Here is a 13,935-nt window from a genome sequence, read left to right as displayed (position 1 = left end):
ACTTTTTTTTTTTTTTTGGAGCACCGAAGACCCATTTTGACCCAGGAAAAACCCTGGTATTTGTGAGGAATGTTTATTTTAACGATTGAAAACAGATGCATCATAGACCGCTGTAGTATGTGTTGCCCGGGCAACAGAGGCTAATGTCATGATGCTAATGCTTCAGTGAAATAGTAGACTACTGTTTCCAAAAGTAGATGTACTTCCTTAATAATATCAGCTTGTATTGTACATTACACTTCACAATTGTGTTTCATATCACAAAGTAAAATGAGTAAATAGTTATTATCACCCTGGCCTCTTTGCTTGTGGCGTTTCTGCAGCTGCCTTGCAGTAGTGATGTGTCGTTCGTGAACAATTCGTTCATTTTGAACGAATCCTTACGAGTCCTCTCAAAGAGTGATTCGTTCATTTTCTCGTGGCCGCGCATCGGGACTGTTGCATAGGCTCGTCCAAGTAAACATAAATGATTCGTTCATTTCCCGACTCGGTCTTCGGGTACGAGTCTTTGGATCATTTTTCACGTGACCTGCATAGGCTCTGTAGTGGTAGCCAGAGCCATAGAAAAAGAGAGCGTAGAGCTCTACGAGGGGCTCGGAGAGGGCACGGAGAGGGAATTCCTCGTCGGTTCCCTGTGTCCGTCTCCGTAAAAACGGAGAAGTATAAATCGGCCTTAAGTCATGTCAAATATACTCAAACAAACAAAAACCTTGTTAGCAAATCTACCAAAATACTCATCACGTAACATCTTTCAAAAGTAACTAAATTAGTATGTCAAAATTGCGTATTTCTCAAAATGTACGTATTTTACATTGTCAATCTCTCATTGTGTCTGTGCATGCGTCATGCTACGTATCTGTAGTATCAATTGTCAAGCTGCAATTCCTTCACTAGCCCGTACTCACCGCTGTTGCTGGTAAACTGTCTGTACGTTTTTTTTTCTTCATGTAAAGCAATTACCCATGGTTATATTTACAATAGAACCTCGATAGTTACAATTCTATCAACTATTAGTACTATTTTAATTTTAATTATAAAAATTGGGACCAAAAGTCTACATATGCACCTAAGATTACTCGTCAGAGAATGGCAGTTTACACATATCAGAGTTCTGGTTGGACAGGCCTTCGGCATGTCAATTTGAATAGGTATTGCTACCACCAAACCCAAACACATTTCAACAAATCAATTCAGCAGCATCAAACACATATATGCAGCACCTTTGCCCTTAAAGATCCTGTAAAGTGGAATTAAAAAAGAGTTTCAAGTTCACCACACCACAGAATAATGTGTTATTAACTACCCATCCACATTCAAATGAAAAAAAACACAGACAAGTATGTTAAATTAGGCTTTGAAATCGTAAGAAAATCAGCAGTCTTCTCTGTTCGAGACTGGGGGGGCGTGTCGCCTGAAGGAGCTGAAGCTCGGCCCCCTCTCTCAAGTAAACTACCTACGACCCAGATAATGGACGCTACGTCAAGCCGAACAAAACAGTATAGAATTAAAATGTATTTGTTCAATGAGTGATTGCAGATACAGATGCATATAAATGAAATATTCCCCTGAGCTGTAACACAGGAGTAAACATTTACAGCAGAGACAGCAGACAGTGAGCTATCCAACTACTTCTAGCACATTAGCTACCATTTCACCAAAATACCATCATTCTACACCGAGTAGCCTAATATCAAGTTAGCGGTTAGCAATAATTATAGCAGAGATAACTCTGGAAAAGTTATCTAGTAGCCTATAATTATAACAAGCACACAGAACTGAGTGATGAACTGCTGGCGGTGGTGGATGGTCCAGGTGCGACCGGAGGATGAACGGCCGGGGGGGCGATGCTCGGTACGGCTCCGTGCTGCAAGAGACGCTGTGTGTTGGTGAACCCCGTCTGTCTCTGGTCCATGTTAAAACTGTCCGCCGTGAAATGGTCAGTGGCGCAGAGGCGGCTGTTGGAGTTTATCCGAAGCTTTCCATGAGCGTGGCTCTTCACAAAATCTATCCACCTATTTTTCCTTTCATTATCAACAGGGAACTTAAATGGCGTTGCAGCGCAGCTGGAGTTCTTTCATCCAGGGATGTTGCAGTTGTGGGTGGTGGGAGACATCCTGAAGCTAGCTAGCTAACAGATGTAAGCTAGCAGTACAGCAGGTGGAGCCATTCAGTGATCTGACGTAGATGGGGCGAAATGACGTAGATAGGGCATTTTTTGGCTCCGCCCATTAAAACCTGATCTGAAAACGGAAGAGAAACTGTTCTTCGGTTTAACTCCACATTTCAGTGCGACAAAGTTTTAGCGCATTGCACATGCTTTCAGGAACTCATTTCACACGTATATAATGTACTTAGAAGCAAAACATGGAATTTACTTTACAGGATCTTTAACAACAATTGTTCGATGAGTCCTCATTGACTCTTAGTCCTCATCGACTTATTAGCACTATTTTATATTGCTGAGGAAAAGATTCAGAGGAAGGAGGTTTTCTGTTTGATGACCCTTTGACATTTGGTGGTTGTCACAACATACCGTACTCAACAAAAATTATTCATGTGTTAATTAATTCACACACACACACATTTGTTAGTATCACGTCAAAACTCCTTATGTTACCCAAGAGGACCAGGAAAGAAATAAAGAGATCGAGAAAGAGAGGAGGATGAAGGAGAGCATAATGACAGACAGTCTGGTTACAAAGTGAAACTCATTGTCAAATTATCTCTCTGAAAACTCTGGAGCTCTCCAGCCACTCGTCTGATCACACACTCTCCACTGTCATACACGCACAAACCGCTTTATTCCCAGTGTTTCACATTCTTTCACTTGACGTGTATGTGCTGTTAATCTTAGTGACACTCCCCTTGCTCTCTATTGGACTTCCTTACACTTTAGGTGCTTTGAAATGATTCTGTTCATCCTCTCTTCTGCTCTTCCTCCATCACTATCTGTCTCTCTCTCCTCTTTTCATCTCCCCTCATCCCTTTCTCTCTCTCCTTTCCACTCTCCTCGTCTCTCCATGTCTCTCCATGTCTCTCTCTCATATATGTGGTCAGGGATAATAGAGACAGACTGTTCTGTCCTCTCCACAGCAGCAGTCAGAGTGTGTGTGTTCTCACACCTGCTCATTAATGGTTTAGGGAGATAAAGCAGTCGTAAAAGGATGCTCACTGTCGCCATAACACTAAAGTGTCAGCAGTAAAACCCACACAGCTCCCACCAACCCCCATTGCCTCACTAGGTCAGGACAGGAAGGCTGGAGGAGGTTAAAGGAGGATTAAGAAGTCTGGGGAATGCTGAAGGACTGTGGGAACATGGGGCTGAGTCTGGATGAGACTAAGGCTGGAGGGGACTGAGGCTGGATGATGCACGGCGATACCACTAGTTAGAGATTCTGATCACCAGATCACACGATAGTCAGTCAGTCAAGCTGTGTATGTATGGCACGAGTTGAAAAAGCTTTTTAATGTAGTTCGCTTCAAAAAACTAAAACTAAAAACATTTGTTGTAAGAAATGTCAGTAAGTAAAACTGGATAGATTTTGTGCACCAAACATTGTTTATAGAAGCCTGTTTTATTTGGCTGTATGTTTCTCGCATGAATTTCGTTTAAATTTAGCCCACTGTCTAAAGTGTTCTTAAAAGCAGGTTTCTGTGTGTTTGTATGGGTGAGAAGTATAGGATGACCTTATAGAAGAGATGAAAGGAGAATGATAGACAGATTGTCATCCAATGTCTTCATCAAATGTTTCCACTCCCTCAGACATTGGACATCAGTTTTAGTGTCTGTGTGTGCGTTTGTACATGTTTGTATGTGCATGCATGTGTGTGTGGGGCATGGAAAAGGGGAGTTGGGAGAAGTCTGTGTTTGTACTGGGGGTCATGTCTGTTTGACAGCTGGTCTGACAGCCAGTAATTGGTTTCCTTTTGGGCGTCCCACTCCTCACAGCCCCAGCCACAGCCCAGCCACAGCAGAAAGCAATTTTGGCAACAATTCGATTCAAATTTCAGGTCAGTTAAGATATAAAAGCTGATGTTAGTGTCCACCTTCCACCAGCCCAAAGATGGAATCCCGAGCATCTGTGTCACCAAGGAGCTTTCACTCACAAACTGGAGAACAGTTTGCGGACCTGGGAACTTCCTGTGCTGGGTTCTATGGAAACATAAAAGAAAAAATGAACAAAAATACTGATGCTGCAGAAATGAATGCAAACAAACACACATTCAAACAAACGCACACACACACACACAAACACTGGTGTATGCCTGTTGGCTCCACTTTGTGATAGGGGAGAAAAACATAATTTAACCAGACTGGTCAACTGAGAACTAATTTCTTTTTTTGTAGTGACTGCCTGCGGACTCCAGGGTTTGCACAGTTTATTTTGGCAAGCGGCCGTGCAGTTGTGTGTGTAGCTCTTAAACAGCTTAGTTTGGATTTGGTCAGAACTCTGACTTTGATACTGCTGCTGCCTACTCCTGTGTGGTGTATGTATGTGATGTGCTTGTGTATGTGTGTGTGTGAGGGATGTCCTCGGCTATAGTACTGTATATTGAGGAATAATTCACTTATATAGACCCTGCATTTGTCTCTCCACATGCCCGTACAGGAGAGGTAAGGACTAGCAAACAGAACACAGGCCTCCGATATTGGCATCTCTACTCCCTCTCCCTCTCCTGGCCTGCTTGTTCACCTACTGTGTCTAAAGTTGAAAGTCTTCAAGTCTTCTGGCGAGCTGTTTGCAAAGTGACCGTGCCTCACTGTCAGCTGATTGGTTGGCTGAGAGGAGTGGTGGTATGAGTGAGTGATTCGGAAGGAGGAGATGGCTATCATAGGGGTAGGATGGAGGGGGGGGAGAGGCAGGGAGGGAGGGAGTATAAAGTCTCCGGGTCTGAGTGCCGGGTCTGTCACCACGATGACTGCAATCACACTAACACCCTCAGCGCTATCGCTGGAGCACTTATGGATCTGTCACTCACCTGGGAGGAAAGGAACGAGGGAGAGATTGAGAGAGGGAAATGGAGAGAGGGAGATGTCACAGTGAAAGTGTTTAGACAGAGATAGGCAGAGGAAAATGGGTAGAGATGAAGAGAGGGGTAGAGTCTGGATGGAAAGTAAGGAAAATATATTTTAAAGGAGCCACCGGATGGGAAGGTAGAGAAGGGAGGAGTGGTGGAGAAGGAGGAATATAAAGGAAGGAGAGGGAAGGGGCTGACCAGCTGATTAATGGGGTCAGAGAAAGAGGACCGATGAAACTAACAGGTTAATGAGAACCTGCGTAGAGTCCTAAACTGCCCCTCCCTCTCTTAATCTTTCTCTCTTGCTCTCTCTTTCTCTTTCCCCCTTTCACTTTCTTTCTATTTCTCTCCCTGTTTCTTTTTCTTGCTCTCTCTCACTCTTATTTTTCTCTCTCTCTCTTTCCATGTTTCTCTCTTTTCCCGTTTCTCTCTTCCCCTCTTTTCTCTTTTTCTATTCTCTGTCTCTTTCTCCTTCTCTTTCTCTCCTCCACATCCCTACATGTCTGTGTTGTGATTTGATATGGTGTAAGTGTTGTGACAGCAAAGCCTTGTTGGATGTTTTGGCATTATAGATGAACATTGATTCAAGGTTGAGGATGGTGATATGAAAGAGCTAGCCTCTGAAGTTGCACATCTCTGTTGTACAGCAATGTGTGCTTTAGAGAAAGAAGGAAACAAAATGTGATGCCACCAGTGAGTCTGTGTGTGTTTCATGGAAGGATTTTTTTTAAATATGCTTGAAAATACTCATGCGCATGCACAAACAAACAACACATTCCCTAACACAAAGGCACAAACATTCAGAAGCACAGCTCTCACCTCCCCTTCTCCCACACATACATACACGCGCAATGACACACACACACACACACACAGGCATTCTCCTCTGCACACAGGGCCACATGGTGAGGTCACCAACAGTATCTTATTGAATCACAGAGGCTAACGTGGTGTGACTGACAGAGCAGGGAGGACACTCACAAGCGCAGCCCTCTCACAGGCAGAGCCCCCTCAGAGGCCACTCAATTGAGACTCCATCACAACATCCCCCCCAGGAAAGATGCATCAGCACACACAGTGGAGCACAGTACGCGTGTGTGTGCGCATGCATGTGACCTTAAATGCATTCTTATTTTAGTTTGTAAAGGTCACCATACGATCTGTAGGCGACCGATGCAGGGCAACCAACAAAATATTATTGAATATCTTGGGACAGCACATACAGCAAGCGATTTGTCGGCGTCACCTGGCTAAAATTGCCTCACTTGCGATGCGACGCACGTCATAAAGAAATACGAAGCAGGGAGATTTATATATTGATATACAGTGGGCCTTCCTAGGCAGAAACATTTTGACGCCTATATTCAAAATGGAACTGACTCGACACCCCCCTAGTCCACATTTCTGTCTACAAGGGATCACAAAGTTTTGTCATCTTTCCATTTTATACATCTTACCATTTTTTGGTTTCTTCATAAAAACATTAAACTAATGGCTAGCTAAATGTGTTGTAGACCTATCTTTGTCAACAACAAGGCTACATTATCCATTTTACACCTAACATATCACAAGCTAGCTAGCAAAGGTTTTGAGACAGCTTGGAGGACAATTTGAGTACTTTACTTGTAGACCTAATTAACGTAGGCCTATGTTAATTCATTAATTCAAAGCAATATCGGTCGCCAGCTGTATCAGTTACTAAGTGATTGGTGTCGCAGAGCAACATTCCATCGCCTTCAGGCGACGCCGCTCGCCTGCCTTGTGTGGTGGCCTTTTAGTGTGTGTGTGGAGTCAGGTGGCTGAGCGGTTAAAGAATCAGGCTAGTAATCAGAAGGTTGCTGGTTCGATCCCCGGCTCTGCCAATGACGTTGTGTCCTTGGGCAAGGCACTTCACCCTACTTGCCTCGGGGAGAATGTCCCTGTACTTACTGTAAGTCGCTCTGGATAAGAGCGTCTGCTAAATGACTAAATGTAAATGTGTTTCCATGACATTAATGGCATTTTAATATCTTTGAAGCACAGCTGCTTTCTAGATTTATTGTCTCACAGAGAAATAATTCTTACTGTTGCATGGACAAATCGAATATCAGACTTAGTGTCAGTCTTCATAAAGAGGAATATGTATGTCAAAAAACCTGAGTTGATTTGGTAGGAATGTTCTAAATGTATGCAAGATGAATGTAAGACATGACCTAATCTAACCTAACACCTTAACCATTGGATTGGTTTACCAAATCTGGGGAGTCAGATGGCTGAGCGGTTAGGGAGTCGGGCTATTAATCAGAAGGTTGCCGGTTCGATTCCCGTACGAGCTAAAATGATGTTTTGTCCTTGGGCAAGGCACTTCACCCTACTTGCCTCAGGGGGAATGTCCCTGTACTTAATGTAAGTCGCTCTGGATAAGAGCGTCTGCTAAATGACTAAATGTAAATCTAATGTTAGACATATTTTAAGACTAGAGAAGGAGGGAAACAGCAGCTGCCCCACATCTCCTACTCGGTCATCTCTGGTGCCCCTTTCCTCTCCTTTATTCTTTCTCTATTCTGTCCTTCATCCTCTTTTCTATCACCTCTTCCATATTCTCTCCTTTCTTTTCTCTCGTTCCCCTCTTCTCTCCATGAAATACTCAACGCTCCCAAAGTTAATATCCTAAAGTGAAATTAAAACACAATCTCTCTCTCTCTCCCTCTCTACAGGCTGCAGATGGTGATGTTGGCCCGTTTGGGGTTGTGAGCTATTTCTTCAGTGATGACCCCGACCAGTAAGACAAACAAACCCAATCTTAAACTCCCATTGCATGCACAGATGTAGGGAACACACCTAGCCTCCTCACTGGGATGCCTGACAACCTTCCCATCCTCTTGCAGGTTCTCATTGGACGCTATGACAGGCTGGGTGACTTTGAAATACAGCCTGGACTATGAGCTGATGCGACGCTTTACGCTGACGGTTCTGGCAAGGGATGGCGGTGGGGAGGAGACCACGGGCAGGCTGAGGGTCAACGTGCTGGACATCAACGACAACCCGCCCATCTTCCAGAAGGAGGTGTACGTGGGCTCACTGAGGGAGAACGAGCAGACCCCGCAGCAGGTGGCCAGAGTCAGAGTGAGTGAAATACACACACACATACACACCAAGGTTAGTTTTTTGTTTTGTTTTTGTTCGTGAAAAGCCTTGAAAGAAAAGAAATTCAAATGATCACCACAACTCTTGCTCAACCGAAAAACACAAACAAACCCACAAACAAACTGCTTTGTGATGTATGATGTTTGAAGAACGGGGGTATTCCAGATAGTGGATTCAACAAACTGTGAACCTGACCTTGAACTCTGAGTTGATTTACCCTAAAATGGGAAACTCCCGACTTTTCGGTTCCAGAAAAGCTGATTTGAATGAGTTAAATCAATTTTGAGTACATCCACTCTGAGTTAAGTGTGGGCATGAGAACTATAAAAGTCAACATCAATGGAACTCCGATACTAGGATCCATCATGGCACCCGGAGACACAAAACGTTGTCCTAATTCACCACACTTCAGATGGAAGTGTTAGTATGTGTTTATGGTGAATCTGACCACATATTCCACAAAAAAGCAACATGGCTGTAGCAGCGTAGGAGAGACAATTGGCGTGGGAGACAATTCCTGGCCGAGTCAATGCATACATTTGAATGCAGTAGCCAGTCCATACATTTAACATTTAACCACACTGTCCGTTAATATTACAGGTGAAATAGCGGTGGACCTAATAAAATAGCATGTTAACTGTTATATTAAAAATAAAAACATACTACAAACAGGTAAGGCATATTTTGCTTAGGCCAAAAGCTTGTGATTGTAGCCTGCGTCACCTTGGTTTTAATCATATTTGACATGATACAAAGTAAATATCAGTTGGTGCTTATTTCAACTTGTAGTAGCAGTTACCCCCAACATAATTCTTTTGATCACAGGATGATGATGATGATGATTAAGATGATGAAGTGACATTGACTGCTGCCGCAGAGATGGATGCAGAGATGCCTATGTATGGTAGCTACTGGTAGTTCTCTCCCCATGTAGCCTACTTTTATTCACAGGTTTGTGTGGAATTTTCAGTTTCACTGGAATTATGAGAATAATGAATAGAAAACGATTAGCAGATTCTGATCCTGTTGAACCGAGCATGGATGCTGCACAGTGAGATGTTCATTTCATGGCAGGTGAATTCTGCATGAGGAACTGAGGAATTTAATGTAATCTCATGTATTCCCAGTTACCAGTAAAGGAGTTGTACAAACTGCATCTCATGAAGCAAGTGCAAAAAACTGACCAAGAGACGGTGTATTTAGGGCAGAAGAATAAAGGCTGATCTTGTAAGGCTGGGTGTCAACCTGCCCCCACCTCTCATATGCTAAACTCTGGAGTTACTGGACGGAGTCTCAACTTTATGGCTCTCACACCTCATTGTGTAACTAACCGTAGCATTGCTGGTCATATGTTGATAAGTAAGGGTCAAGATTGTGGTGTGATTGGTTGTTCTTGGGTATAAAAGGAATTGTGAAGCATTGTTTTGTGGATTATTGATCTCCTGAGACCTTCTCCTCAGCTCTGGCTTGTCCTACTCCATCCTCACCTCTTACTTTCTATCTCTGGTTTACAATAATCATGGAAGGGTAGGTAAGAGTTAACCTTCATTTTGTAACATGTTTGCCTTGTTATTTATTTCATTCATTAGGGTTCCTCCAGTAGGAGGGAACCTATTGTTTTTGTTAGTATTCTTATTGTTGGAATGCTGCTTCAGCATTCCAAGTATTGTTCTTTGAATCTTTATTCAACTTCTTCTATTTCTTCCAAGACACCTTTCAGCGCCTTCAAATCTTCAGCTATTAAAACCGTTCAGCTATCAAAAAATTCAGCAGTTTCAGGCCATGGGTGCTATGACTTTTCAGCTTTGTACCTCTTATGCTTGAATTAATATAAATCAATTCATAATATTTTTAACATGGGTTTCCAATGGAGTTTTCTTTCAAACCCTCTCAAACTTCTTGAAACTTCTTCAACTTCCAAATCCTTCTTTTTCCTCAATCTTTCAGCTAGAGCCACCATTTAAACTTTAAAATGTTGAAAAAACCCTAAACTATTTTTAAATAATTCAGCTTTTTGATATCTATTCAACTTTTTTCAATATCACTGATTATGTTTCATGACTTTTTCAAGCCGTTTCTGAGATTTACATGGGTGTGTACGTGAAACCCTAGAGTGCAGACTGAAACGCTTAGAGTGGAGGGCAGCTTCGGATGTTGTTGAAAAAATATTTATAGTTTGCCAGCATTGCCACAATTTTCGCTCTTCATGCTTCATTTTTGGATCAATAGATAGCTAATTTTGTGATGGTCGTAGACAGTTGTCTGTTGAATCCAACAGACGTACACATTTGTTCAGAGCCCCACGAAAGCGAGACAAAGTCCAACTCTCGCCCCATAGAGACCAATGCAAATCTGATGACAAAATCGTCAGAGAAAGCAAAAAGAACAAGATTTTGAAACTGCCGGTAGAGTCGTATTTCTGACCGCACAGAAATATAAAGGACATCTCTGGTTTCGGCAGAGTCTTGGATCTCGGAAAATATCCTTATTTTTTGGATTGGACGTATAGTTTTGTTCTAGGTTAACTTGTTTGAGGTGTGGATTCTAGCTACATTTCTGTTATTCTCTCCCCTCAGCGCGTTAGCAATCATAGCTGCTCCATCACCGTGGCAACGACAGACACGCACCACTCAGTCTCACGCAGGTGATTGGTATTAGCTGATTAGTGGAGTCACAAGACAGAGTTTGATAGTATTTCAACCTAATACAATTTACAAGAGGTGACTCTGCAGGTGCTGCTAATATCTCCTTTACTACTATTGCTAATGGAACTGTTTTATTCTACTACGCCACTGAGTGCGTTTACTTGACCATGAGAAACCCGATTACTAGCAATTGTCGGTTTATGCCATACGATTACTCCGTTTACATGTGTAATTGGGTGTGATTTGCCTTCGGCAAGGGCACAACCTTTGTTCTCTCACATATATATTATTTTTATTTATTTTTGCCCCCCTAAAACTCAGTCAATATTTGGCCTACATAGACAACTTAGGTGTCAAAAGTTTTGTCTTGGTAGCGATTGAGTTGCTTCTATTGGGATTTACGTTCCGTTGCATGGTTTAGGCTCAAGTTAAGTTTTTGTGGCGAAAAGTGAAGCTAACGGTGGCTAATTTGCTAGCCACAGTCACTGACGTTACTAACGTCACTATGTCACTAACGTCACAAAAACACGCGTGACTACCTTTGGCAGAACATTCGTTTCGCATCTGTTAACTTGGGGGATAGCTAACTATAGCTTTACTGCAAGGCAACTGCAGAAACGCCACAAGCAAAGAGGCCAGGGTGATAACTATTTACTAATTTTACTTTGTGATGTGAAACACAATTGTGAAATGTAATGTACAATATTAGCTGATATTATTAAGGAAGTAGGCCCACATCTACTTTCGGAAACGGTAGTCTACTATTTCACTGAAGCATTAGCATGACATTAGCCTCTGTTGCCCGGGCAACACATAGCTACTGCATTGGTCTATGATGCATCTGTTTTCAATCGTTAAAATAAACATTCCTCACAAATACATTTTCGTTGTAGGATTTATTATGACATTACATTACAAGTAAACGATTTGTTGGTGAAATTATCATTACCTGTGGTTTCAAACCAGTGTTGCTCATTGCAACGCTGTAGCTTACGCGAGACACACTACAAAAACATCTACAGTACACAGCTGTTTAGGAAGTCAAACAGCGACAGAATATGTTCGGCACTCCCCTTACTTAAATCAAAAGTCTTTCAATAGGTGAAACTATCTGACTACTAACCTGAACTTCATTGCCACAGCCTAAACTTTGTCAATCTGTTCATGAAAATAATTAATTTCAGCCTAAACCGTACAACGGAACATTCAATCGAATTCAACCAACGCAATCGCTACCTAGACGAACACAGCAGTAGTCTAGTACTGTACTGTAGTAGAATTTACCGGGGCAGCTTCTCCACACAGGGCTATATCGCATTTGGCGTTGTTACTGACAATGATCGCTACCAGTGGGCTTTTTATGAATGAGCGATTTTCCACTAAATAAATGTCAAGCTTATTTACGTTTTTGGGGGCATTTTTTCAGTTAGCAGATAGTAATGTTTGAATCGCGATTCCATCTTCTACTGCCGGTAACGTCGTAGAATAATCTTCAAAGGGGGTTCTTTATTAATGAATGAATGCAATATGAGTAGGCTAAATGCCTGAAAATATCACGAGAAGGGAAAACTTAAAAGGACGTTTAAGTCATAGAGATTAGGTCAATTTTTACACCGGTCTGCCAAATGTATTCGTTGATTCAGCTATGAGGCTGCCTTTTGCAGGGGAAATGAGAAGACATCATATTTTATTCTTCACTTAACTCGTATTTTGAGTTGTAAATGAGCAGCAAAAAAAAGACGCTTTTAAATCTATGTAATCTTTATAAATAATAAGTAGGCCCTATGCATTTTTATATAAAATATACAGAAATATCAGTTGTAAAAATGTCATTAAAAAACGGACCCCTGTGCAACCGACGCAAGAAAGCACACCCTACAATTTCCCCAGAAATTGTACCCTCTCTAGTTAGTTATGCGATTACTCAATAAGCGCGTCTACATGATTCTTTTTATTAATCGTTGTATGCTCCACGGACAAAACTTGCACCATCATCCTTCAGCAACAAAGTGTCACCTTGTCTTCCTGTATCGGCCCTACTGCTGTATGTTTCATTCAATCAGCACATTGAATCCTACTAATAAAGCCGAGTAAACGCACTCAATGCACACATCTGCTACTGCTATTACTATCCCAACTATAATTTCAGCTGTTAAGACTACAATATTCTTTTTATGACTAGCTAGCCTAGGCCTACTTCTTCTGTTTAACAGTTCAGCTTTCAGCTTCTCCCGCATTGTATTTCAGCTCTTAGCGTTGTTAGATGATGCAGTTCAGTTTCCACACTGCCTCTTTTGTGTGACTCACACATTTTTGACATTCATTTCAGCTTGCGGGTATTTTCTCATTTCTGTATTTTCTGCAATTTAAGAAAAATAATTTCATCTTTCAGCATTCCAACGCATTTTCAGCAGGAAATGCCTTTCTAGTTATTATTAGGGTTCCTACGGTAGGAGGGAACCTATTATTTGTTAGTATTCTTATTATTATTTTTCTTCTCCTTGCGCCCCAATATTTCAAAAAGTCCCTGGTCATAAATTTTCAAATTTGGCACATTGATACTACATCCAAGTGGGTACGCCCACACCAAATATGGGCCACATCGGACCATAGGGGGCGCCACAGGCCACGCCCAAAAGTCCAATTTTCAAAGTGATGGCATTTCCACCCAATTGCTCCAATTCTTCTGAAACTTGGTGTGCATTCCTCATTTTTCATGAGGAACAAAAAAGCCTCAAGGACCCATAAGGTCCGCCATGATATATTTTCCTGTACAGTGATAATTGGAAAACCTTCAAAATTCCTCTTCTCTTGAACCAAAGCTCTAATTGACTTGACATTTTGTACAGATATGTATCATTGACGTATTAAAAAATGTACTTAAGGCAATTGAATCAAATTCAAAATGGCTGAAAGGGGTGTATTTATGTAAATGTCCACATTGCCTCAATATGTTTGTGTCACTAAATCAAATGTATTTTTGAAGGATGGTTCAAACTTAATAGGCTTTAAGGTGACACGCCCCTGAAGTACCATGCAAAGTTTCACCTTGATATGTCAAAATATGACTGAATTACAGCTGTTTGAACTTGGACCAAATCTGACAATGCTCGCCATTGGAGAAACGGCTTATTTTATTATCCAG

The 13,935-nt window shown here is 41.8% G+C and overlaps 1 protein-coding gene across 3 annotated transcripts in view; it reads left to right on the top strand.

Moving 5' to 3' along the window:
* cdh23 (cadherin-related 23) overlaps nucleotides 1-13,935 on the top strand; it is a 361,974-nt gene that overhangs the window by 186,254 nt on the left and 161,785 nt on the right. For all 3 annotated transcript variants that reach the window (XM_067235776.1, XM_067235778.1, XM_067235777.1), the window contains exons 13-14: nucleotides 7,716-7,780; nucleotides 7,887-8,124. In XM_067235776.1, coding sequence (XP_067091877.1) covers nucleotides 7,716-7,780; nucleotides 7,887-8,124 — 303 coding nt within the window. The remainder of the gene's footprint in view (nucleotides 1-7,715; nucleotides 7,781-7,886; nucleotides 8,125-13,935) is intronic.

Source organism: Osmerus mordax, chromosome 5 (assembly GCF_038355195.1).
Source record: "Osmerus mordax isolate fOsmMor3 chromosome 5, fOsmMor3.pri, whole genome shotgun sequence".
In the NCBI taxonomy this organism is placed as follows: domain Eukaryota; kingdom Metazoa; phylum Chordata; class Actinopteri; order Osmeriformes; family Osmeridae; genus Osmerus; species Osmerus mordax.
The sequence above is the reverse complement of the archived record's forward strand: the minus strand, read 5'-3'. Positions and strand labels throughout refer to the sequence as shown.